This window comes from Urocampus carinirostris, chromosome 11, assembly GCF_059441175.1.
Source record: "Urocampus carinirostris isolate Australia breed hairy pipefish chromosome 11, RoL_Ucar_1.0, whole genome shotgun sequence".
Classification (NCBI taxonomy): Eukaryota; Metazoa; Chordata; class Actinopteri; order Syngnathiformes; family Syngnathidae; genus Urocampus; species Urocampus carinirostris.
The window spans coordinates 28,854,422-28,877,845 of record NC_142359.1 but is presented as its reverse complement, the minus strand read 5'-3'; the positions used below and the strand labels follow the sequence as shown (position 1 = coordinate 28,877,845).

The window sequence follows — 23,424 nt, the reverse complement described above, 5'->3', positions numbered from 1 at the left end:
CAAATCAATGTTTTTCTTTTTATTGAAAGAATGTTTTTATTCGACCACTTGGAGGTACTAAATATTACATACTGTCCCTTTAATAATTCATTTTGGGCAACAATTCTAACTAGAAAAATGAAAAAATAATGAATATCTGCTAACAGGGAGTGGCCACATCAGCGAGGCTAGCCGCATTGGCGGGGCTTAAGCAGGCGGACTTTACGGCCCTCAACTTTTGAGCATCTCTAGTCTCTAATGCCAAGCGACTTTTTCTGGAATGCTAACTACTTTAAAATTATGTTTCCTCTGCTTCATTAATTGATAACCTATCAAAATAACTATAATCAATCAGGATCTGTGGTTGAACTCCGAATTGTTCGAATACTGTAGTATTTTTTCCCATATGAAGAAATTGTATACTTTTTTATACGTTCGTAGGCATTCAAGAAAAATATAAATAAAACAAGTGTCAAAACTACAATAATAATTTATAGGTGTAGATAATGAAGATTAAACGTCATCAAAGTGAAAAATACAACATTTTTTTAAGCATTTACTGTACCTTTCTGAACAATCATATAAGCATTCTCGCATTTCGCCATCATTAACCACTTCAACCTGATCATTGTTCTCACTGGTTTTCCCTGATCACCAACTTTCTTGGGACCCATTATTATGATAAAACAAGCAATAAAAACACTGAAACACATCCATCCATTATCTGCACTGCTTATCCTGAGTAAGGTTGCGGGGGTGCTGTAGTCCATCCCAGCTACCTTCAGGCAGAGGGCAGGAGACACCCTCAACGGGTTGCAGGGCACACAGACAGACAACTCACTCACTCATTCACAGCTAGGGACAATTTGGACCGGCCGATTAACCTGACATGCATGTTTTTGAAATGTGTGAGGAAACCTGAGTGCCCATTTGAAAGCCACGCAAGCACAGGGAGAACATGCAAACTCCGTACAGGAAGGCTGGTTGCTGGATTTGATCCCATGATTTCAGAACTGTGCTGCGGACGCGCTAAACACTCATCGACCGTGCCGTCCACTAAAACACAGTAAATCACAAAAAAATTCTCAACTCGCGTTGACTATCTCTCTCAAAATGATGCTACCCGACTAACTCGGCCACTTCTTCAGATGTGTTTGGGTGTTCGAGTTCTGATTCTCCGTTTAAACACCACACCAAAAGATGAACTGTTCAGATACAGGGTTGTTTGAGTACCGAGGTATCTCTTTATCTCTGAGCTGTAGCATAGAATGTTTTAAAAATGATCCAACATCATTTTCATACCTTTTCATCCTGTTTGGTGAAGGCTCCATCTTGACCATTTTTCTTATTGATAGCTTGAGCCACTCCAACAACCTTGGGGATTTGAAAAAGATTTGATTTACTTTTACAAAGACCATTAGTTATTTCTTTTTAAATAGAAAACCAGTTCTACGTGTCTTGGATTTAATCTAATAGAATTATATTGTCATTACCTCGTCTCTGTGATTCTTGATTGGAAGACACAGAATGCTCTGCGTCTTGTAACCTGTGATCATATCGACTTCTGCGTTGAATCGAGGATCCTGCCGGGAATAGAAAAAGAATAATGCCTATTATCAAAGGACAGTCGTGTCTTAAATGATTGACATGAAAATACATCTGATAATTTGTGCAAATGTCTATCACATTGTGAATTCATGCAACTGATATCTGGAAAAAGATTCACCCCAAAATTGCTGATATATATAAAATCATGCATGGACTTGCTCCCTCATATCTTTTAGATTTAATTTCGCCCTATGTTCCATTCCGGAGCCTTTGTTCTGAAAATGCTGGTCTACTAGTGATCCCAAAAGCTAAGAATAGATCTGCAGGTTCGAGAGCGTTCTCCATTTGGGCCCCAGTGCTGTGGAATGCTCTTCCCCTTGAGATTCGATCTGCAACCTCAGTGGAAATGTTTAAATCTAGGCTTAAAACACACTTCTATTCTATAGCATATGAATAACCTATATGTTATGTTGTAAATATCTGTGTATTATTTGTTATTGCAACATCCATTGCAGCCTGGTGATCCTGGAAGGAGGATTACCTCATGTGCAGTCCCTTCAAGGTTTCTTAATTTTCCTCATGCTGAGGTTTTTGAGTTTTTCCTTGCCCTCATGGAGGTTTTAGATCAGGGGATGGTATAATAATATTCTGTGGTTTGCAAAAATCTGTGGTCTGTGCAGCCCTTTGAGACTTTTTGTGATTAACACAAATAAAGATTAATTGACTTGACTATAGCACTGTCACGATTTGGGATTTTTTAAAACTGCATTTTTCCTAAAAAATGATTGTTATAAAAAAAAGTCGCTACAAAAAAAAAAGAACTGTATTCCATTATAGTTACAGAAAAAAGACGTAATAAGATTACAAGTATATTTAGTAAAAATAAGGCTTACTTTGCAGGATTACTATTTTATTTAAAACTATGTTTACATAGACATAATGCGTCGATTGTTGAAATGTGTCCATCATAATATCAATCACTGACACTCTAGAGACAATGAGGGACGGGGTTTGCACACGACGTGAGCGAGCACTGTGGTAAAGTCCTTGTCTGTTGTGCTGATTGTACAGTTTTAATGTTTGTCATACCGTGTTGCAAGTACCAGCATTTGTCTTTTTTCTGTATTTTATTTCTAAATGTGTCACTCATTTTGTCCAATTGGTGTGAGCCTGCAATTTCATGAGGGCAGCGCAATTTTGCCCTAGTCAAGGATTTCCAGTACATTTACAGCAAATATGACTGCCTTCTTTTTGTATTATTCAGTTAAATGGTGTTCAAAATCACCATAGGATCACTGTATTCTTATATTGTGAGAATGTTTTACTAATAAATCCTAATGCCTAATAAATCTAAATATTGCCACGAGAGTTGACATGAAAACGAGAAAAACTTGAACTCAGCCGCAATATATTCAGGGTGTTGTTGGAAATTTAGAAAGTGAACACTTGGTTTGTTTAAAACAGATTTTTTTTAATCTACTATTAGTGTGAAATAAAACGGAGCATATATTGTCTGCCATATGAAAGAGAAAGATTCATTTTGCTTCATTAACTTTACTCCATGGTTTAAATATAAACACTTTTTTGTAGGACTACAAGCAACTACTTAACCTTGGTTTCCTTCAATTATTTTTCACTGCTACATTGTTTATTCATCTAAAACAAAATATGTCAAAATGGCCTACACATTTTCATTTATATTGTGGTAATTCTGTCTTTTATGAGCATAATTGATATTGGAGTAATCTAAGAGCAATCAAAAGTAATCAAATTACTTAATATTATGGTATTCAGATTACATTACTGATGACATTTTTCAACAGGTAACAAGTAACTGTATCAGATTACATTATTTAAGTAACCGTCCCAACCCTGTGTATGGGTTGTGGTACTCCCCCATTCTTAGTGATGCCATAATTTTCCCAGGATCCCGTTTCAGCCAGCAACAAAGGCTGTAGCCATGAGCTTCGATTAGGTCTGAGAGGGAAATTAGAGGTTGCCGTCGACCGCTGCATTAACCTGTTTCAACTTGATAAATAATAAACACACTTGAACACTCAGGAGCACACACATAAAAAGACTAATTGGACAGCGCAATCGTAGGAACAGGCACTTAATCAACGGCAGGAGAGATGATGAAAGCACCCACAGGATTCCTGGCAATCACTATAATCGTCTTTCATGAAATGTCAACTATGAACAGAAAGACTGGAACAAACACTCAGGTTCAATTCGGCTAATGCGTTAGCGTCTGCATTACCTGATAAGCGTTTTTGATGTTGAGCGGCTGTCCGGTGACAGCTACGTGTCCGACGATGCCCTTGTTCCACTGAAGTTGGATGCTGCTGCTGGACGATTCCTCCAGCGTTGAACCCTCGGCCACGTCGAAAAGGCGACTAACCAGGAACTTTGTGTTGGAGCTGTCCTCGCCCACCTTGACGTCAAAGTTTGGCGTGGCAAGAATCAGTTACTGCACGAATCTCAAAGGTGAGATTCGGCCTGCAGAAAGGTTTTCTACGGCCATCATGAGATGATCTTGATTCACTATTGTATTATACAACGAGAATGATGTATTTTTTTTTACTGGTTATTACTTCTCCTCGAAGAAAGTGTTGTTTATGGGTAATACATTTTTGAATTTGCTTTTTGTCCAACCCATTTAAAGTATTTTACGTACTATAAAGCGTACTGGATTGTAACATGCACCCCCCAAAAATAGGCTTTTGTATGATCACAAACATATCCAAGCCATGCTGGTTATTATGTAGATTACCGTATTTTCATGACCATAATGCACATATAAAAGACTCTGATTTTCTTCAAATTGTGCGATGCACCCTATCGTACGGTGCGCCTCGTGTGTGATGTAAAGCGGCGGACGTAGACCAGCTAGGTGGTCTTAGGGTTAGGTGCCCATCTTAAAACTGTGGGGGGGATTTGGGGTTCTACAGTCTCAGGCCTTAGCCGAGTCATACCTAAGACAACATTTCTGGATGAAATGCGATGTTTTGTGAGATTGTTCACATTTCCAACTAAATTTCACTTGTATGTGATCTCTTGTAACTTATGTGTCTCCTGTGAGAAACCCATCATGGTCCGCTTCTGCAGAAGAGGACATGACGTCACACACAATGCGTCCATTGTTTGCGGTAGTACTCAAGGATGCTAATGCGTAGCCTGTCTAGCAATTTAAAGGTTTTGTGCTACTGGAGGATGAACAGATGTGTCCCCCAAATATTACTTAATCCCAAAACCTCACTTTCCCTAGATTGAATGCTTTCAGTGTTTTTGTACGCCATGGTGTGTTGATTTCAACGCTACGCGAAAGAACATTGAAACCGAGCAGCCGCGAAAAAGTTGAAGATAATGAACCGATGGTTCATTATGTCTGTTTTGTCGTAAAGCGGCTGCAGCAGTGAGCATCAGTGCCCTATCTTGCAGTGCGGCCTGTGTATGAGTTAAATACAGAAATAGAACCGGCTACGGAGACTACGCCTTTTAGCATGATGTGCCTTATGGTCGTGAAAATACGGAGGGCCTCTCAGATATTAGATCGAACACTTGAGCTGACTTGCTAGGTTGCTGTGACCTTATCCTTACTTTGGCATCTTCCTATCTAAACACACTCTTGCACACATTATACAGTTTGAACGAGTTAAGACCATTGGGTTCTCACATTAACACAAGGGTGAGGTTGAATTTCCCCTCTGCATGTTGGAAGGCTAAGACACGAGTCTCTAACCTTTTTCAAGATGAGAGCTATTTATGTTACTCATTAGTGTAAAAGGCTCCCAGTTTTATATGCATTCCTAAAATAACAATTTATCATTTTATTACCATGTTGTTACTTTTTTACTCCCAGGTTAATTGTTGAGCTCTTGAACTCATTGCCACCTGACCTCCAGAATTCCGCCACCCTATCCACATTCAAATCCAGACTCAAAACCCACCTCTTCAGACTTGCCCATTCATGATCATCTGCCTCACATTCTTTTAAACTCTACTTTGTATTAATTTGCTATACATTACTTTCTTGTTTTATTTTTGTTTTAATCTTGTTTTGTTGTTGTTTGGTATTCTGTGTACAGTGACCCTGGGTGTCCTGAAAGGCGCTTAGAAGTAGAATGTATTATTATCATTAAATAGACTTAGTCAACCACTAAAATTAATTTTACTAGAAAATCCCATGACCCAGCAACAGGTGCGCTATTTTCAGACGAGGCCTGTGGGGACCTCAGTGGTCCTTCATGGAAACCTTGGTGCCCGCAGGCGCAAAGTTGGAGACCCTTGGAATTAGACTGGGGACTATAAGACAGACTTCTTCCGCATCATGCTGAAAAATGCTCCAAAGCTGTGCATTCAATCTTTTTTGGCATCCAGTAACTTGTTAGATGAGAATGAGCAGTCACCTGTTTTTTATTTCTAGTATTGTGAGCATTTAAGATAAAATAACCAGGCTGAGGTTCAGGCCAAACGTAACTATACAAAATATTTGATCTTTTTCCACTCACAGATAGTAACACTGTTAAATGCTAGATAGTGAGAGAAGAAACATCCAATGAGTGCACCAACCCTTACCAGAAATAGTGAGTAGCGGTCAGCAGCAATAAGCTCGTTGATGTGGAGGAAGATCTTGTGGCAGAGTGCTGTCACGTCCAGATGGCTAGAAACGTCCTTCACCAGCTCCAGCAACCGAGCGCAACGATCTCCTCGGTAACCGCCGCCGCTTCCAACCTTAACGGTCCCGCTTTCGGTGTCCCCGTCCGGCATCCCGGAGCCACAAGGGGACACGCCTCTGGGGTCTGCGTCGCTCAGAAACGTAACTGAGCCCTCTCCGTCCATCACAACAATGGGTCGGAGAGGCCGGTCAAATTCGGATGCTGAGATTTTGCGGGTCGGGGCTCCTAGTGTTTGGTTGGGGGCTGCCAGGGAGCGATTGTCCAAAATGCTAAAGTCGGCAAGATCTGTGGAGGGGTGGCTTTCTTTGGAGGTGGACGGATGGATGGCCTGGACACGTTCAGCAAACCAGGCGTTTACCATGTCCCTGTTGGCAAGGAAGTCAATTTATTGATTATCAAGTAACTGAGATAGCCAGCATAGGTCAGATATTGTTCCAGTGTCAGCTATAGGTCTGTCAAAATGGCCTATTAGCACAGCGTAAGGAAATATATTCAAATAAGGCTTCTTGTGTAAACTAGCTTTGCATTTTTGCACACAGCATCACAGTGTGGTGAGCCTGGAGCAAGTTTCCAGACAGAAAACCTGGAAACTTGTAAACAATGTATCCTGTATAATAGGATAATGAGTATTGATATTTTGTTTCTCGACACTATTTTAACGAAGTATGCTTTCATTACATAATATATATAATAATGTGATTGCACTATTTGTGATTGCACTATTCAATGCGCTATTGATCTAATAATTTAGGCCAGTCTACAAGAACTATTTTGTAAATATTTGCCCATTTATCCTAACCGTGTTTTTCATTTTAGATTTTTCTTTTAAGTAATGAAAACTCATATATTTAGGGCTCCCCCGTAACTACAACTGGGCTTTTCCCTTTATGTGTTCCATCTTATTTTTACCCCCTTTTAATTCCTCTTTCTGCCCACAGATGCCTTTAATTAACGGCATCTCCCAAATGTTTTGGAAGCTCTCAGCGGATCATGTCTTGTGATGCAAATCGTGACTACAAAAACAGCCGGGAAAAAGCCTACTTGAAAATCTCCTGTTTCCTTTCATCTGGCATGTTGAAGAAGAGCTCGAATGACATCAGTTAATTCACGGCATCATTTTTGATCTCACTTATGTTTTTACATCCTCACACATTTGATTGGAAAACATGTGTATCATTTCATGTTTCCTCTGTATTGTAATACAAAAATGTGTCATTTGACCTGAAACTTTTATACTTTTTAAAATCCTTTGTTGCTAATTACATTACTACTTGATCCCCGGAAGCATTTCCTTCAATGCCTTTTATGTTTTTAATTCTTGGAAGGTGAGACAGTTTTTCCAAATTTAGAATAAAATTGTCATTATTTTCATTGATAACAACAAGGTTAGACAGCACACTCGTCAATAAACATGTAATGAAGACTTAAAATAGAAAAATAAGATTCCATAAAATGTTAAGATGAATAGGTAAATATTTACAAGGTTGTACTAGTAGACTGGCCTAAGTTGTAAGCGATGAAAAACTGTGCAATGACATCAACAGAAACATAAAGAGTTGAAAAATAAATCATGATTACCATATAAACTTTTCTTTACAGTACATAGGCAAGATACATGTATATATTTTTTCTCGGTCTTGTGTGCTAGTTTAGGGTGGTGATCACACTGGTTGATGAATGTGTACTGGTCAAGCTAAAACAAAAATCAACATTGGAAAAATAAAGAAATGCATTATGAATAAAAATCATCTTCTACACAGGCAATATTTTTTCCATAGTCTCGTATTCTAGTTTAGGCTGGTGATGGCCCTGAGGAATAAACCCTCTGAGCCTGTTCGTCTGGTTTTAAGTTTTTGTAGTGCAGTTGTTAGCACATTTACCGAACACGCGAATGGTCCCAGATTGGAGACCAGGTGGAAACATATGACGGCCGGTAGAGGGATGGGTGCCACCAGGCTGTACTTGCCCAAGACACACTATAGGGAAATGGTGCCACTACGACCATAGTAGTTAACGTATACAACCAACAACCCAACCAACTAACGTTACTGCTACAGTATGTCACAAAAGTGAGCACACCCAGCACATTTCTGCAGAGATTTCAGTATAGTGTTTAGTGGAACAACAATGAAGAAAAATCGCTTTGACACAATGAAACGTAGTCTGTATAAAGCGTTTATTGCAGAGTAAATGTACTTTAACCCTCCAAAAACGCAAAATATACCCATCAGTAACTAGACCCCTTCTGAACAAAAGTGAGTACACCCTAAAGTGAAAGTTACTGAGGTGCATGGTCTGAGTACTTTAAGGCTGACCCCCCACTTCTTCAATCTCTGCAGCAGTGCTGACTTTCTTTGATAACATTTGGCTATGACGCTGTGCAACTCAGCTTCTTTGGACATCCAATGCAAGCCCTGTCGTGAGTGCATTCTGATTTTTTTTTAAACGCTGGAGGACCTTGGACACTGTACTGCAGCTCAACTTCAGTGTGTTAGCAATCATTTTGTAGCCATGGGCAACCTTATGTAGTGTCACAATTCATTTTCTAAGGTCCCCAGAGAGTTCCTTGCCATAGTGTGTCATATTGGGAGTTTCAGTTACCAGTATGACAGATTGTACTACAAATGGAAACTGTTCCTTGTTCATACCAGAGACGTAGTAAGAGTAAAATGTCACATGGTGTTTTGGAGGGAATATGACAAACAGTGCTTTATTTGGACATATAGAAGTGTAGTGTCTTTAGGGTGTACTCACTTTTGTTGCCAGGGGTTTAGTTATTGATGGCAATATTTTTTGTTTTTTGAAAGGGAAAAATAAATTTACTCCGCTACATAAGCTCTGCACAGACTTCTTTTCATGTTTCTTCAGTGCTGTTCTACTAAACATAAAGAAATATCTGCAGAAATGTGAGGACTGTACTCACTTTTGTGACGAACTGTACTTATGTTTTTGACTAAGAGAATACAATGATGATTAACAAGAATCACATACAACCCTTAAAATCAAACAACTATTTTTAAAAGGCTTTGAAGTATCACCTTTGTTGTATTTAACATATTCCCACGAAAAGTAAAGTGCCTTCCACTCAAATATTTGTGTTCTTTCAGACCATGTTTTTCAAGCAGTGTGCAGCGGCACGCTAATGTGCCACATAGAATTGTGCAAATTAATGTTCGCAAAAAAAAAAAAAAAAAGGCCATTTGTCAGTATATTTGATTTAGAACAATCATCAGCTGAGTAAACATAACATTCATCCAGCACAGTAGGTGGCAACAGATTAATATATATTTTTATTTTTTATTTTGTAATTATCTGCTCATTAGACAGTGCAAGTAAATATATAAAATATTTTACTTTGTTAGATGAACCTTTTTAAAGAGACACGGTGTATTTTTTTACCTTCAGATGTCTCTGTATTGTGTAGTGGAACTGAAAACGAGTGCTAAAAAACACAAGGAAGAACAAAAACTATGGAAAGTCAATGTGAGCAAAACACCATTTTACTTATTTTTGAGGTTTTTGTCAGCCTCTGTGAGTGAGGCTCATGTTATGTAAAATTATTGTAAATTTTTGAGCCTATGAGAATTTAAAAATGCACTTTTGCTTATTTGTTAAATCAATATTGTTTTTGTTTCAGTGAAAAGTTTACCTATATGAGGTGCTAAATAATTCATCCTGTCTATTTAAGATTCCAATAAGAAAAGAAAAGTTAAGTAAATCAAAGTAAAAATCTTGCACATAATTTTGCTGATTTTAATCATTTCCTTATTTTACAAAAAAATATAAATTAAATATGGGAGCCTAGTAAAACATTATTTTTTCCACTTGTACATAATTTTTGCTCATTTTCAGTCTCATTTTTTGTTAGTTTTCTAGAAAAAATAAGACAAAAATAAAGTAAAACTTGAAGAATAGATAAATAAAAAACCAAACTACAACAAAATAAATAATCAAAATAGTGGTTAAAAAAAAAAACTTTCTTCCTGAGCTACGGTGACCACGAAATCTTTATACAGTCAATTAAGGCAACATCATAATTTAAGCCTTAAAGGGACAGTGTTTATTATTTAGTACCTCCTAGTGGTAAATAAAAAATAAGCCCAAATATTGATTTAAGTAATAAGCAACAACATATAATAAGCAAAAACAAGTCTCATCTAAACATGCATATTTTAAAATATTAATAGGTCAAGATATTTGCATTTGTTTTACATTATGTGAAACTTGCCTATAGGGAGCTGACATATTTGTCCGCCACCATGCTGCTACGGGTACCCCACCCCAATAAAAAAAGGTTTTTAAAGGCTTGGCAAATTAATAAAAGAAAAATGTTGTGGTTTGGTCACTTTGACTCTCCGTAGTTTGAATTCTACCTTGCGCTTTGTAGCATTCGTCATTAGTTGCACAACACAATACGACGACATCTAGTGGTCAAATAATACACACTGCATACCTGTCAACATTTTCCTTGTACTTTATACATGTTTTGATCATTTTAAATTGTGTACGCTGTCTTAAAACTTTTATGGGTGATAAAATAAATTTGTTTTTAGTTCGACTGATCTCGTCTGCCCATTTTGGTTCTAATCTGGAATGTCTAAGTCACTCGGAACGGACGACAATGGCATAGTAGATTGCTAATATTGTCACGGTATACAACATAGTCTGTCTTGCTTTGAGTAAATAGGTGTCACAAGGTGTTTGTAGGTTTATTATTGCCTAAGAAGGGGAATTGCTGTTGACAGGTACGAAGTGGTGAAGTAATTCACACTATCCCCCCCCCCAAAAAAAAAAAAAAACACACACACAAAACAGGTGCCAGGAACTATTTAAAAAAATATTTTGAACCGACTGTGTACCTGGATTTTTTTTTAAATCGAAAAGTATGTTTCTGTTTATGTTTTTTTGATCATTTCAAATTGTGTACGCCATATCACAATTTTTGTACCAGAAAAAAAACATTCTATTGGAGTCATCTGGTTCTGCCCATATCAATTAAGTGACTAATCCGGATCATCTCGGTCACTGGTAGCAATTGACAACGTTATCGTGGATTGCCAATATTGTCGCGGTACTCCACATAGACTGTCTTGCTGTGAGTAAATAGGTGCCACGTTGTGTTTGTAAGGTTTGTTATCGCTTGATAAGGGAACCTGCGACCGTTAATGCAAGGAGCAATTGGCTGAGGTTGACAGCTTTGTAGTCAAATAGTGCACACTGTCCCTTTAAAAGAACATGAAGCTGGGGCCGGGAATTAATTTTTAAAATGTTTTGAACGGCCAGTGTGCCTCCAGATTTTTTTTAAATTAAAAAAAGTGTGCATTGGCTAAAATAAAGGTTGGGAAAACTGCTTTAACGCGCACTCGAAAACCGTTTTTGAATTGGAGCCAGTGGACTCATATTTACCGTTTATTTATCACGAGGACGCATTGGAGAGCACAATATTAAACAGCGCGCAGTAAAAGTTAATAATCTACTGACCCTTGAGCATTTTTCACATAACGCACACAATGCAAGCAGCAACACAATCGAGCAGCACAAAAATAACAATGTGACGTTTTTACCTGGACGCTTTCCTGACAAAATAGGAGTGCGTAAAGTCGAGATGGTCGTCTAACCACGCTTCCATTGTGTCGTCCTCCATGGCGTGTCCCTTGCCTTTATATACCCACAAAAGCGCCACGGTCCCCCATTAAAAAAAGAGAAAAAAAAGAAAAAGACGAATGCGCGGAAGCGAGCGCGTAAAAGTAAGCAGCCGGGCGGATCGCAGGACTTCAATTTCCTTTTTTTTTATTTCTTTTTGTTTGTGTTGGATTCGAAATAGAAGAGAGGGAGGGAGAAACGAGATCAGGCGAGCGCTTCCTCTCTTGTCAAACATGAAGAGATAACACAGACACGGACGGGCTCGGATGGACGCGCAGTGGCGGAGCGAGGGGTTACAAGTCAGGGGGGCAAAGTCACACAACGCCCACCTTCTTCACAAATCCGAAATCCCCCTTTGCATTGAAGCGCAAGTTTTGGTTTATGTCTGAGTTGGGGAACTTTTTATAACAACTTTCGCAGAAACAAATGGGAGATCAAAGCGTATTAATAAGTGATCACATAATATTGGCGGCAACATAACAATGATTGCACGATATTGGTTGGGACCTATTTCCTTTGTCCATGCTGAAATTATGCTCTTGGGTAAAAGTAGTAATATACAAATAGATCCCTTTCCAGCCTACGGCATCATCAGATCAGCAAAGGATGCATAGGCGTTGTCGACCCAAAAACAGCAGTAGAAGTATGAGTTTACATAGAGCAAGTCAAGGGTTGTATATTGAGTTGTGTTTTTAGAGTTGCAATTTACCATGACAAAGTACCCAGTTATTGTGGGTACAGGTGAACAGAACACAATTTCAAAGGTTGTGTGCGTCATTTGAGGTGTCTTAAAAAGGTTGAAAGATAAATATTTTCTCTAATAAGTCTGTGTTGATAATGCCCCACTGAGTTCAAAGTGCCCTTGTGCTTTATTTTACACCGCACCCATCTGTTTTTATCTTCCATTTAATAAAGCTGCTCAGGGCGGAATATATTATGTATGAGTAATAGGGGTGGTGTCAAGACCAGAATGGAAACAGGACCCAATTGCGTTACGTTTCTCTCAAGTTTTATTGGAGGAAAGAGAAAAGGCTGCGCCCACGATCCGGTGTTCTCTGGACACGGGAAGCAAGTCGATCTTGTACTCGAATGGTGCTCAGAACGCGGAAGTGGATCTTCGGTAGCGAGCGATGGCAGTGTCAGGGACGGAAAAAACACGTCAGTAGCTGGGATCAGGAGAGCAAGGCGTGGTCGGAAGCGAGTCGTAGGCCAGAGAGTAGATGTAGTCGGTGACAAAAAGAGGTCGTAAGCCGGGACGGGAGAGCAGACGTGGTCAGGATCAAAACGGGTCAAAGCCGGAGACAGACGGGAGCAAAAAACGAGACAGGTGGTAGTCAGGGTCGTAAAAGGCTTGCCTAGTGTTCCTCTAAGTTCGCAGACGGACTGACAAAAGGGGACAGACAGGACTGGGTTCAAATACTGACCGGGAGCCAATCAGAACCAGCGGCCGTTGGCGCCAAATGAGCGGGCACAGCTGAGTCACATCAGTAATCATGACAGGGGCAGTTAGTGCTGTAGAGTTACGTCATGCTCGTCCCTCTGTTTTTTTTTCTATTTGTTGGTGCAGCATAAACATGGTAAAAAGAAAAAAATGCCTGCTTCAAGAAGAATCCAAACGCCATCCCAAACCCCAAGAAAGATGATAAAAGAGTTAATGACGCAAGCCAGGAGATGACGGTCACGTTTAATGAAATTTCAAAATTCCGTAAAGCTTCTTTAAAGGTGGTCTTTATAACTTCAAAATATTCTCCTTGCTTACTCCATCTTCTGGCTTAAATCATCATTACAGCCTTTATCAATCTCCTCTTGTTGCGCATGGAAATATGTGAAATGTCACAGCATGGAATGGAAGGGTTGACCGGACCGGAACGGAGGCAGGAGGCAGGAAGGGAGAACTCAATTGCGTAACGATCCAAAACTTTTATTCACCAAAATAAAAGTTGTCCAAAACTCTGGGACATGACAAAACAAACAGTTGATTCTTCCAACTCAACTAAACAGGACAAGGCATAACAGAACGGACAATGTTTTAAACTAAAACAGGACAAGGCATAACAGACCGGGGAATGTGTATATAATGAGCCAGCACCCGCAAAGACCACAATCCAGCCTTAAATAGCAGACAAGCGATTAGTTGAACTGCTTCAGCTGGTGCCCAGGGGGCGGGGCAGACCGGTCGCCAAGGCAACCATGACAGAGCCCCCCCTTTAAGGGACAGCTCCCAAGGTCCCAAAAAGAAAAAAATACTACCTCGCGCCCCGGAATGGTTCGACGCTCACGATTGGGGCAACCCCGCTCCCTCCTCCGAACACGCAGGGACGGGGAGAGGCAGGCGCCATCTGCGTCGGGCGGATCGGAATCGGCGCTCGGCAGGGGGGGTCCGGCGGGCAAACTGGACAGGCGAAAACAGACAGGCAGAACCGGCGAGAACAGGACAGGTAAACAAGGGAGTCGGACAGGCAGAATCAGGGGAGTCGGACTCAGGACAGGCAGATTCAGAAGAGTCGGACTCAGGACAGGCAGATTCAGAAGAGTCGGACTCGGGACAGGCAGATTCAGAAGAGTCGGACTCAGGACAGGCAGATTCAGTAGAGTCGGACTCAGGACAGGCGGATTCAGTAGAGTCGGACTCAGGACAGGCGGATTCAGTAGAGTCGGACTCAGGACAGGCGGATTCAGTAGAGTCGGACTCAGGACAGGCGGAATCAGAACAGGCAATACAGGACAGGCGGAATCAGAACAGGCAAGACAGGACAGGGGGAATCAGAACAGGCAAGACAGGACAGGCGGAATCAGAACAGGCAAGACAGGACAGGCGGAATCAGAACAGGCAAGAAAAGACTGGACAAAATCAGTACAGGCAGACTGCAGGCAGGCCGGAGAGTCGAACAGGCAGGCAGGCCGGAGAGTCGAACAGGCAGGCAGGCCGGAGAGTCGAACAGGCAGGCAGGCTGGAGAGTCGAACAGGCAGGCAGGCGGAGTCGGACTGGCAGGCGGCGGAGTCGGAGTCGGACTGGCAGGCGGCGGAGTCGAAGTCGGACTGGCAGGCGGCAGAGTCGGAGTCGGACTGGCAGGCGGCAGAGTCGGAGTCGGACTGGCAGGCGGCAGAGTCGGAGTCGGACTGGCAGGCGGCAGAGTCGGAGTCGGACTGGCAGGTGGCAGAGTCGGAGTCGGACTGGCAGGCGGCGGAGTCGGAGTCGGACTGGCAGGCGGCGGAGTCGGAGTCGGACTGGCAGGCGGCGGAGTCGGAGTCGGACTGGCAGGCGGCGGAGTCGGAGTCGGACTGGCAAGCGGCGGAGTCGGAGTCGGACTGGCAGGCCGCGGAGTCGGAGTCGGACTGTTAGGCCGCGGAGTCGGGGTCGGACTGGCAGGCCGCGGAGTCGGAGTCGGACTGGCAGGCGGTGGAGTCGGAGTCGGACTGGCAGGCGGCGGAGTCGGACTGGCAGGACGGGGAGTCGAACTGGCAGGACGGGGAGTCGGAATGGCAGGCGTCAAATCCTCCCGGGACCCCATTCAGGGCACAGCAAAGGCCACGACGGGCGGGGCCGTGGTTCGAACGGGGAGGGAAGAATACCTCAATGGGTGCTTGCCAAACGGCGTCCTCCAGCTCTCCCCAAAACGCGCAGGGATCGTTCGCTGAGTTCAAATGTTGGCTGGCTCATTCTGTCACGGCATGGAATGGAAGGGTTGACCGGACCGGAACGGAGGCAGGAGGCAGGAAGGGAGAACTCAATTGCGTAACGATCCAAAACTTTTATTCACCAAAATAAAAGTTGTCCAAAACTCTGGGACATGACAAAACAAACAGTTGATTCTTCCAACTCAACTAAACAGGACAAGGCATAACAGAACGGACAATGTTTTAAACTAAAACAGGACAAGGCATAACAGACCGGGGAATGTGTATATAATGAGCCAGCACCCGCAAAGCCCACAATCCAGCCTTAAATAGCAGACAAGCGATTAGTTGAACTGCTTCAGCTGGTGCCCAGGGGGCGGGGCAGACCGGTCGCCAAGGCGACCATGACATGAAATTCTTAGATGTGCTCGAAGAAACGCTTCCTTTTTCATCTTCTTTGGGGTTTGGGTTGGCATTCGGACTGTGTAACAGTCCTTGTCTTACCTTCACCATTTTCATTCTTGCTTTCCCGTACCTGACTTCTCAGTTTCCGCAATAAAGTTTGTTGTGATACGTTACGCGCTTGAGTCTACCATCTGTTCTTGTTCTGACAAAGCTTTACAAACAAGACGGCACCTCTTTACTCACAGACAGACTTGTGAAATAAAAACAAAGATAATTTGTGAAAACAAATTCATTTTGAGGACATTTTGTTGATGGCTTAATCTATCCAGCATACTCCTTTTGAGAGGATTTTCATTCTTTTTTGTGTCGATTTAATCCTTGAATTCTTCTTACCTTTTGGGTCTTCCATGCTTAGTTTCAAGATTATAACCCAAACGCCTGACTTAAAAAATATATAGACATGGCTAAAAATTGACACACGTGCGCAAAACATGCTTTATCGACAAAGCCGCAATACGCGCGGAAAAATGTTTGTTCGAGGATAACATTTGCTAGTGTACCGCAAGAACATTAGCAATCCATGATGATGTTCATGTCTGCTACCAATGAACGATTCGAAATTGGCCAGACGAGATCGGTCTAAAAAAAAGAACTTTAAAAAAAAATCATTTTATTGTTTTCCTGTACAAAAGTTGTTATTGAGCATACACAATTTAAAATGATCAAAAAACATTTAAAATGTGGGGAAAACGTCGCTCGGTAATTCAAGTCGAGTCATGTTTATTTGTATCGCCCTTAATCGCAAGGAGTCTCAAAGGGCTGCACATACCACATCTATTGCAAACTACAGACTATCATTATTTTTATCTTTTTTTATAAATTAGTAGTATTTTTGATGAAAAAAGTAGTTTTCATTGTACCAATATTTTGTGATTTTATCATTTTCTAAATATTTAATCAACCGCATGCTGAATTTAAAAAAAGAACAATCATCTGATCATTCAACTATTTGCTGCAATTGTCACTGATTAATCTACTATTAAAATACCAGCCCTACTTCCAATGCAGAGAAACGGGAAATCCCAATTCCCAGTGAATCAAGACAGTGGGATCACTGTTGATTAATATGGTAAAAGTTATGATAAATGGCTTATGTGCCAACCATTTGACATTAAATAGCAGTAGATTTTATAACATGCTAATTTTTTACGTGAAAAACACAATCTGTCTCGGGAATATTGAAAATAAAAAACAACATGTTCTTGTTAACAACCAGAAGTAGCATTTTTTTACCATTTGTTATTTCAATCTCAAAAGCTATTTAGAAGACCTATATTATATTATTGATTTACGCACAGACCCCTCGCTATGTTGCGCTTCGGTTATCACTGGTTCACTGCTTTTGTGGATTTTAAATTTAATTTATTTTCCTTAAGATCAACCTATAGTGTATTGTGTTCTGAACAGACAGCCTACAGCAAATGCTATCACTGAAGCTGGTAGGGAGGGCTTTTTGTATTGGCTGGGCATGACTGTCTGTGTGTGTGATTGAGATAGGCTTGTGTATGTTGTCAGTCCAACATCGGGGCAGGTGGACAAGCCAATGTGTATCCCCGCAAAAAAAAAAAACAAGCTTTAAAGCACGGCTACAGCTCAGCTAGTCTTTTAACACCTCCTTACATTGAAAAGAAATTAATCAATTAAGTTGGACTCTGAGAAAAGTCAGAAGAGTATAAATAAATGTTGATCACCAGCAGGTGTTCTGTGGATTGTTATTGGGTCCGGGAAGCGACTGAGGCGGCTTAGGAAGAGAAAGCATTAGCAGGACTGCAGGCCTGGCTTACTGCTACGACTATGCTAACAACTCTGCTAAAAGCCTGCCGAGCCTGTATGTCGCCAACGCCAGATCCATTTCCCAAGACAGGAGAAGCCCTCCAATTATTTTTTTGTACAATGTCAAATAAGACCATTCATTAAACTGCAATTCTGTGTTATGCTTTTATTTGTCAATCTGTACTGGTTATTTTGTTACACTCGTGCACTTTCAAACAGTAAAGATCTCCTCTCGGGGTAAGTGTGACCCTAGAGGGCATTTATGAAGGTGCGACGCTACTTCGCAGATTTTCACTTTTCGCGGGGGTTGTGGTTCCCATTAACCCCAATGACCAAGGGATTACTGTACCATATATTTTCATGTCAATAAAAATACATTTTATAGTACGTGAATTAACTTTGGGATTTAAGTTTCACAGATCACGTAACTTCCTGGGTGGTAGGGTCAAGTACAGCCTGGCGGCATCCATCCCTCTTCGTGCCGGTTTTCTGATAGTACTGGTTTCTATGATTACCAGAAGCAGAATAAGCCTCCTGATTGGATTCAGACACAGCACCTTCATCATCTGGTCACGGTTGATTTTTGTTTAAAGCATCATCTCGCTCTTCAGAGATGTGTTGGACTTTGGCATTGACTTGGCACCGGGAATGGGACAATACTAATAATGGATCCTAAAAAAACGTTCGAGTATCACATTGTACAATACGACTACTCAAAGGAAATTATTGCGGACATAGAGATAAAAGCAAATATTGCTAGTATTTGAAGACATTGCTTTCTTTTCTTTTTACAAAACAGTTTTCCCTGCAAACATTTTCTGTAATTCCATTAACAGAACAAATATTTCACCATCACTCCTTTCAAATAAGAGATATTTCTGTCATTTCTAGTTTTAAGTCATCCTCACTTAAATTGTATTTCATTGTAGTTAAGAAAAAAACCTGAAGGCTCTTATGCATGGTGACATATTATCAATAAAACTGAGTAGACGAACGCAACTGGGTCCTGTCTCTGTTTCTGGTCCGTGAAGGACAATAAGCGAAGGGGTGGATTACTTTTATAGATGGCATAGGGCGCCCTGTCGGTGCCTGACTTTGATTGTTTCCTGGCTTCCGGCCTTTTATGTGTCTGCAACGGTTTGACTTTGCCCCCTCCATATGGACACGTGCCCCCTACCCCCATAAGCGGTGTTCCCTTACTAGCAGATGGTTGCTCATTGTCCCTGGAGGAGAAACGGGTGGATTGCTGGGAGTGCTTGGACATTACATCTGCAGACACTCCCAATCAGGGAGTCAGTTTCATGCTAGTGAGGCTCTAAGACAAAAAATCCACAATTTAGCAAGCATATACATTGTATATGAACCGGACTATAAAAAGGAGAATATTGTGATAAAGTTTTTTGTTTTCAATAATAATTTTAAAAAGTCATACATTCTGGATTACTTGCCAATCAACTGAAAAATTAAACGCCCTTATTTTATCTAATTTGTGGAATAGAATAAAATAAAATAGAATTGTCTGGATTCTTATTGAAAACAATATAAAGGACTTTGTTTGCAACGGGATTAGCCGTGGTAATACACGACAAACATGGAATAAAAGACCTAAAAGAGAAACATAGGACTTTTTTCCTGTCTCCTGCCGTGCCAAACAATTTCACAAATTTAACTTTTTAAATTAGTTATCTATTTTAATAGATAAGCAACTTGAAGTGTAATAAAATACAAACGTTAGTTCATTTTTATTTTGAAAGAAAAATAAGGTTAAATGTAATGAAAATAAGAAAATACTTAAAATGAGCCTAATCTGGAATAAGAAAGCTTGATGCGGTTGAGAAAATGGTCGCAACGCTTTTTTTCAGCCACTTTTTACCACGGAGAAGGACTTTATCTATCTATATAGAGCATATTATTTTATTGAATGTTTTTTTTTTCTAGTACAAAACAATACAGTTTACTTATACAAGCCTTAAACATACAGTACTTACTGCATATAAACTATAAACATACAAAATATAGCACTGCAGCAACTTATGAACAAATTCAACTTACGAACGATCGTCCAAAATCTCGTTCGTGAGTAGGGCACTTACACTGGATTCCCCCACAGACTGCGCCGCTATGCTGAGCAAAAGAAGAGCGGGGGAAACGGTGCTTGGAAGAAAATGGACGGAACCATTTCAAGGCAGTGGAGTATTTCCGAATCTGCGTATTTCACATTTTGTTTTGCTTTGATTTTATTTCTATCCAGCGTTTTTCATCATATTGCAACATTTTCATAGATAACCTATCCTGTCCTTCATTAAGGAAGGAGTTTTAAAAATGCTGGGGGTGTTTGGGTTAGAATTTGGGCTGATTACGACTCAATGTAAAGCCACAATTAAATAACCTTTCTGGATTCTTTATAAAACAAAAGTCAGAAAATGAGTAATAATAATATTATTCATGAAATCAAAACAAAAAAAATAAATAACACTGTTGTTTTTTCACACAAAAAAGTTCATGCAACATAACCTTTATATTTTAATAGGTCCAGGATCAGCTTAATTGTTTGTAGATTTTATTTCAATATCACACTGATTTTAGTCACAGCACCAAAGACAGATGCTAATTCTGTTGTGCGTTTCACATTTAACAATAACAAAAATTATATCATATTTTTCTATTCTAAGTATTCTAAGTGACAAATTTATTGTCATTGTAACATATAAAATGCGCACCAAATGTTTACATCTGTCTCTGGTACGGTGACTAAAGATAGTGTGATAATGAGATGAAAACAAATGCCTTTTTATATGTAATGTATATTACCAGTAGTAGTACAGTAGTCCAGTTTTAAAAGTTCGGTACGTTCTTTGCCGCAAACTGGGTTCGAATCCCATTACAACCAAAATCCGCAACCGGGCTTTGAGTACTCAGGTAAAAAAAAAACGAATGCACGTTAAATCATCTTGGGTACTGTTCAGGGGACTGGACAAAATGTGGAGGCGGGCTATATTTGGCCAGCGGGCTGTAGTTTGGGGACCACTGCCTTATAATATTTTATAAGTCGTGGGAAAACGTTTTTGTCCAATCATATATTAGTGTAAGCAATGCCAGGAAATGACTACCCAGATCCTCCCGGGTGAAGGAATAAGCACTCGTTGCCTCTTGTGCTCTTCCTGTGACATTTACATAAGTTTGACATAGTACAGATGTCTGGGTTTTGTCAAACATTGGCAGGAGGCCATTCAGCAGGCAGTTTTAAACAGTTCTCAAACCATATTGTTTAAAATTGAAATAAGGAAAAACTTTGGATTTTAGAAGAATATCTCAACTTGAAATGTACCAACAATAAGCTGTGAACCCAAGATGTTTCCTTTGAAATATACTGTGTGCGTGTGTTTCACCTAAAATATGTTGTTCTAATATACATACTTATAAAAGACGCTTAAATATCCAATCATAACATATTGGGATATTTTGAAAAAGTATTGTAGTCTCGCCAACACTCGTCAATCCGTTTCATGGGTGTTAGATCTGGCTTTAGTTAAATACAGGCTCAACTCTGCTTGTAGTTATGACAGTTGTTATGTAGCCGCAGCAGTAGCTTCCTTCTTCCATCGCTTCCTGGACTCGATAACAATCCACGGAACACCCGGTGGTCTTAACAATTTATCTGTGAGTTTTTTTGATGGCGGTAACCAATGTCCACAAACTCATGTCGGGTGTAAGGGTGTAACACCAATGTATGCATTGATAGAATCCTAGGAAGAACTTTTAGTGCTTTTTGTATTGTACACAAAAAGCACTGAATGGTAGAGCCAGGATCTATTGCATCCTTGCATGTCGAAATATTAGTTCAATTTTAAAAAGTACTTTGAAATAAACAGTAAAGTCACAACAAACAACACCTTCTCATTCTTCTTTTATCTAAACTTTCCCAAAATGATTGTAGACCAATAATAACATCAAACAGAGTCTTTGTGACCCAACCAGTATAACCGACTGTCTTCCTCTTAGTATGTGCGTGACGTCACACAGAAACTGTCAATTTATCTTAACATTTTTTTTAATCTTATTAATCTTTTTTTTTTACATGTTTATCCTGGGGTGCTGCTTTTGACACTGTGGACCATAATATCTTACTCTATCGCCTGGAAAAATGGACTGGTCTCTCAGGACTGTCCTTTCTGGTTCAGATCCTACCTCTCAGATAGGACGTTCTTTTGGTATGACCTCTGCCTTTTAATGTTACCTTTTGCATTCTGCAGGGCTCAGTACTTGGTACCCTTCTTTTCAGTATTTATATGCTTCCATTAGGTGTTATTATTTGCAAGTATAATATTAGTTTCCTTTGCTATACTGATGACACTCAACTGTATCTTCCAATGAAGGAATCTGCTCCACTAAGTTGTGGAAATTTGGTTTGTTCTCAAACATTGCTCTGAACTTTGATAAATATTGTATCACCAAGTGTGACCCTGATTTGACCCTAATCGGCCCTTTCAGTTACATGTTAAGAATATTACTAGAACACCTTTTTCCATCAACGCAACAGTGCAAAAATTCTCCCAGTGTGATGCTGAGATTATAATTCATGCATTTGTCACCTTTCATATTGGTTATTGTAATGCACTACTCTCCATTATCCCGAGGTCTTGTTGCAAAAGCCTGCAGCAGGTACAAAATGCTACAGAAAGGTTTTAACTAAGACAAGAAAGTTTTGTCGGTATGATACAAAATTATGCATAGACTTTCAGATTTATTTTCCCCCTATGTTACTGCTTGGAGCCTTTACTAAGAAAATGCAGGTCTACGAGTGATCCCAAGAGCCAAGAAGAAATCTGCAGGTTTGAGAGCATTTTCCTGGTGGGCCCAGGTGCTGTGGAATGCGCTTCCTTCTAAAATTTGATTTGCAGCCTCTGTGGAAGTGTTTAAATCTAGGCTTAAAACAAATTTGTATTCAATAGCTTATGAATGATGTTGACCTCAAGAAGCTTTCAAATGGACATTCTGTTATTACCTATATATCATGTAGATGATGTCTGTGAATTGTCTGTTGAGGCCCTTGCAACATCCATTGGAGCCTTGCCATCCTGAGAGGGGGATTTCACACCCCCACCCTTTTTGTTTATCTCCCCTTGGTGTGTTTAAGACAAACCCCGAACTAAACAAAGGGGAAATTCTACAAATTTGAAGATTTTTTTGATTCTACAATTAATATTTTTTTCTTTTAAATTTTATTAATTGTTACTGCAACATCCACTGCAGCCTGGTCATCCTGGAATTGCGATTACCTCATGTGCGGTCCCCTCTCAAGGTTTCTTAATTTTCTCATGCTTAGGTTCTTGTTTTTTTCTTTTTCTCTCGTGTAGGTTTTAGATCCGGGGATGCTGTAATAGTGCCTTGACTTGAGCGCCACGCCTAATCTTGTGAACAACTTTCACTACGGTGTTAATAATGACAATAAAGACAGTTCTACTTGACTCTGTTGTAAAAGAAGTATAAATGAATAAAAAAGCCCATGTTTCAAAATGTCTCTTAGCTGCCAACTCCAGACGTTTTTGTTCTGTTTTGCGAGTTCCACCATTCCACTCGAAACGCGTCCGCTTATGTGTTTTCAAAACAAACTGCATAGTCAATTTATCTACTGCTGGTGGAGCAATGTGAACACAAATACCACACATGCTTCAATCTGGTGTTTTATTATTATGAAAACAATACAAGCACAAAGTC

General features: G+C 40.2%; 1 protein-coding gene across 2 annotated transcripts in view; it reads right to left on the bottom strand.

Annotated features, from left to right (window-relative positions):
* pde5ab (phosphodiesterase 5A, cGMP-specific, b) overlaps nucleotides 1–12,073 on the bottom strand; it is a 28,845-nt gene extending 16,772 nt beyond the window's left edge. For both annotated transcript variants that reach the window (XR_015852044.1, XM_088347792.1), the window contains exons 1-5: nucleotides 11,771–12,073; nucleotides 6,106–6,571; nucleotides 3,788–3,961; nucleotides 1,473–1,562; nucleotides 1,282–1,353 (exon numbers count right to left, since the gene is read on the bottom strand). Coding sequence is in view for 1 of the 2 variants with exons in the window: in XM_088347792.1 (XP_088203918.1) it covers nucleotides 1,282–1,353; nucleotides 1,473–1,562; nucleotides 3,788–3,961; nucleotides 6,106–6,571; nucleotides 11,771–11,850 (882 nt within the window). In the remaining variant the exon portion in view is untranslated. The remainder of the gene's footprint in view (nucleotides 1–1,281; nucleotides 1,354–1,472; nucleotides 1,563–3,787; nucleotides 3,962–6,105; nucleotides 6,572–11,770) is intronic.
* Nucleotides 12,074–23,424: the final 11,351 nt, after the last annotated feature.